Below are 3,379 nucleotides of genomic sequence, written 5' to 3' on the forward strand. Positions count from 1 at the left end.
CCCAAGGCTCAGCTCCCAGCCCACAGCCAAGTCAGTTCAGCCCCGTCCCCCAGAGCCGGGCTGGCCACATGGCTGCCACAACAAGGGCCACCATTCAGTGGCCCTGGGTCCCCTGCCCTGGGCCCTGCAGGGGCTGTGGGTAGTAAGCTCAGGCCCAGTTGCTGTCTCGCAGGGGCTGCGCTGCATGGGACCCCGGCCGTGGGCACCGAGCTGACCCTGGGCTGTGGTTGGCAGTGCCTGGACCTGGTGGAGCAGTTCCGCCCGGAAGAGCTGCAGAGGGTGCTGGTGGCGCTGGCGGCTCAGAACCGGCGGTCTTTGCCCTTGCTGCGGGCCATCTCCTACCACCTGGTCCAGAAGCCCTTCCCCCTGACCAAAGGCGTCCTCCTGGACCTGGCCTATGCCTACGGTGAGCCCGTGCGCAGGGCTGGGGGCGCCCTGGCTGCAGCCGTGTCAAATTCGGTGCCTGTCCCCCCGTGGCAGGCACCGGCCCGGAAGGCTGCCATAGAAATAATGTGGTCCATGGGCCCTGGTCCCCTCTGCTGGGCCTCAGGGATAAATCTGGCTACAGACACCAAGCTCCTAGACCTGAGGGCCGGGCTGGGGTGCTGGGTGGGCCTCCAGGTGAACCCCAGGGTCTGCTCTGTCCCGAAGGCAAACTCGGCTTCCACCAGACCCAGGTGTTCCAGCGCCTGGCCGCCGACCTGCTGCCCCACGTGCCCAGCCTCACATCCGGCGAGGTGGCCCGCTGCGCCAAGTCCTTCGCCCTCCTCAAGTGGCTCAACCTGCCCCTGTTCGAGGCCTTTGCCCAGGTGAGCAGGGTGCACACCTGAGTCCTGGGGTTTGTCAGGAGGTCCAGGGGCTAGAAACCCCCAGTGCAAACATGGGGTCCTGCTCTGCATTGGAGGGACGCCGTTGCAGGGAGAGAACGATTTCTCCCCGTGCCGCAGTCATGGCGGCTGCAGTGGGCACTCAACTGGCAATCTGTGCAGGTGGCGAAGCTGAGACCCCCTCAGCTGCCACAGGGAGTTCGTGTGAGGAAGGCGGTGCCTGTGCTGAGGTGCATGGGCACCTGGTCGGCACAGCACCTACAGGTTAAGGAGCATTTCCACAGCCGTGCTGGGCGGGTTCTGAGGGGCTGCTGCCGGGCGGAGAGGGTGTGGACACTTCATCCTGCCCCCCTGCCTCCCTGTGCCCAGCATGTCCTCAGCAGGGCCCAGAGCATCGCCATGTCAGACCTCTGCAACGTGCTGCTGGCCTTCGCCCGCCTGAACTTCCGTCCAGAGCAAGAGGAAGCGTTCTTCAACCTGGTACATCGCCCGGCCCCTCTCCCTGCAGACGGGAAGGAGGGAGGCCTGGCAGGGGCAGGGGCAGAGCAAGCCAGCTGGAGCCAGACCTCCCGGGTTGTCTGGGGGCAACACTCGAAACCCAAGCACTGACCGTGGGCCAGAGCGGCTGCGGGCCCAGGAGGCGTTCTTGGGCGGGCTCACTTCCTGTCTCCGCCTCAACGCCCCCGAGACTCCGACCCACTGGCAGGGTCCCTGTAGGGGCACCACCCCAGCTGCGTCCACTCGTGCCCTCAGTCCCTCCGGGGCCGGAAATGCCTCCCGTCCTGGGGCCACTCGGACGTCCCTGGAGAGGCGGTTTGTGCCTCACCTTCTGCCCATGGAGGGGTCAGTGGGAAAGCCCAGTTGAATGTCCTTTTGTCCCGATTGGTCCCAGGGGATTTGGATGGTTCCTGGCACCTTTCCCAGTGGCGGCCTCGCACCCAGAACATCTGCGCGTACTGAGCAGAGCCTCCCCTGCCCCCCTCCCTGTCCCCCAGGTACACGAGAAGCTGGGGAGTCAGCTGGCCGACCTGGACCCGGCCCTGCAGGTGGACGTGCTGTGGGCCCTGTGCGTGCTGCAGCAGGCCCGGGCGTCGGAGCTGCAGTGAGGGCGGGGGTCCGTGTGCTGCCCTGGGACTGCGCTGCCAGCCTGTGTGCCCACGACCAGGTGCGGGTGGGAGCCTCTAGGCCCAGTGCCAGGCCAGGAGCAGGGGAGACGATGGGCCAGGGCTCCCCAGCATTTGCTGCTTTGCCGTCTGCCTGCAGGTGACCCATCAGGTCCTCCGTCCCCCCCTCACGGCACCTCTTCCCTTAGGTGACAGGTCCCCGAGGGGTCAGAGCACCTTCCAGAAGCTGCTGCACATCAACGCCACGGCCCGGCTGGAGCACCCCGAGTACACGGGCCCCCTGCTGCCGGCCTCGGCCTTGGACCCCGGGCCCCCGGCCCCTGAAAGGAAGGTGACGCCCCTGCAGAAGGAGCTGCAGGAGACCCTGAAGGGGCTGCTGGGGGCAGCTGACCGGGGCCGCTTCTCCGTGGCCACGCAGTATGGCTGGGTTCTCGGTGAGCCTCCCTACCCATCCACCCAGCTAGGGCCTGCCCCGCCCCGTCCCGCCCCGCCCTCCACGTGGGGGCAGCCGGCCATTCCGTCTGTCGCCCCTCCCCAGACGCAGAGGTGCTGCTGGACGCCGAAGGCCAGTTCCTGCCCCTGAGGGACTTCGTGGCCCCTCATCTGTCCCCGCCCTCGGGTGGCCAGCTGCTGCCGCCTACGGCCAAGAGGTAGGCCATGCGCCTAGTCCTCCCCGGTTCTTCTTGGTGTTGCCCTGGCCTGCTCTGCCCGGCGCTGCCCAGCCTCTGAGGACAGACACGGTCAGCCAGTGGCTCCTCTCCTCCCCAGGCTGGCCTTCCTGCGCTGGGAGTTCTCCAGCTTCACCAGCCGCAGCAAAGACCTGCTGGGCCACTTTGTGCTCGCCCGACGCCACGTGCTGGCTGCCGGCTTCCTGGTGGTGGACGTGAGTACCTGTTAGGCAGGTGGTGACCGAAGGGGGCATGTCAGCGGGGCTTCAGGTCCTGCTCCTACCTGCACAGCCAGGGCCTCTTGGTGAGGGTCGGGGGGCGGGGGGGCAGGATGCCCAGGTTCAAACCAGGTGAGCAGCTCTCGCCTGGGAGAATTCCGTCCCTCCTGCTCCTTCCAAGAGGTAGCCTGTGAGCGGCCACACGAGATGCTGTCAGTTTCTTCGTTAAAACAACTGAAACATTCGGGAGCCGCTTTTAGCCCGAGTGGTTGAGCCCTGCCGAGCCCGGCACTGGTCCCACGGCCCCTGCACCTCAGGATGGAGGCTGGAGCCGTGCTGCTCACTCGGTACCGCCCCCAGGTCCCCTACTACGAGTGGCTGGAGCTCCGGTCCCAGTGGCAGAAGGCCGCCTACCTCCAGGACAAGATGCGCAAGTCGGTGGCAGAGGAGCTGGCCAAGTGACCTGCCTGCGTGGACTGTGCCCGGGGCCGCGTTCCCGGGGGCCCAGACGCGGGCCCGGGGCTGCAGGTGGAAATGAGGAC

The 3,379-nt window shown here is 67.2% G+C and overlaps 1 protein-coding gene across 1 annotated transcript in view; it reads left to right on the forward strand.

The window, feature by feature from the left end:
• TBRG4 (transforming growth factor beta regulator 4) overlaps positions 1 to 3,379 on the forward strand; it is a 26,673-nt gene that overhangs the window by 23,161 nt on the left and 133 nt on the right. The window contains 8 exon segments of the mRNA XM_005882868.2: positions 233 to 406; positions 652 to 809; positions 1,197 to 1,307; positions 1,823 to 1,945; positions 2,103 to 2,385; positions 2,490 to 2,601; positions 2,720 to 2,834; positions 3,198 to 3,365. Coding sequence (XP_005882930.1) covers positions 233 to 406; positions 652 to 809; positions 1,197 to 1,307; positions 1,823 to 1,945; positions 2,103 to 2,385; positions 2,490 to 2,601; positions 2,720 to 2,834; positions 3,198 to 3,299 — 1,178 coding nt within the window. The 3' untranslated portion in view covers positions 3,300 to 3,365.

This window comes from Myotis brandtii, unplaced genomic scaffold (assembly GCF_000412655.1).
Source record: "Myotis brandtii unplaced genomic scaffold, ASM41265v1 scaffold743, whole genome shotgun sequence".
Taxonomy (NCBI): domain Eukaryota; kingdom Metazoa; phylum Chordata; class Mammalia; order Chiroptera; family Vespertilionidae; genus Myotis; species Myotis brandtii.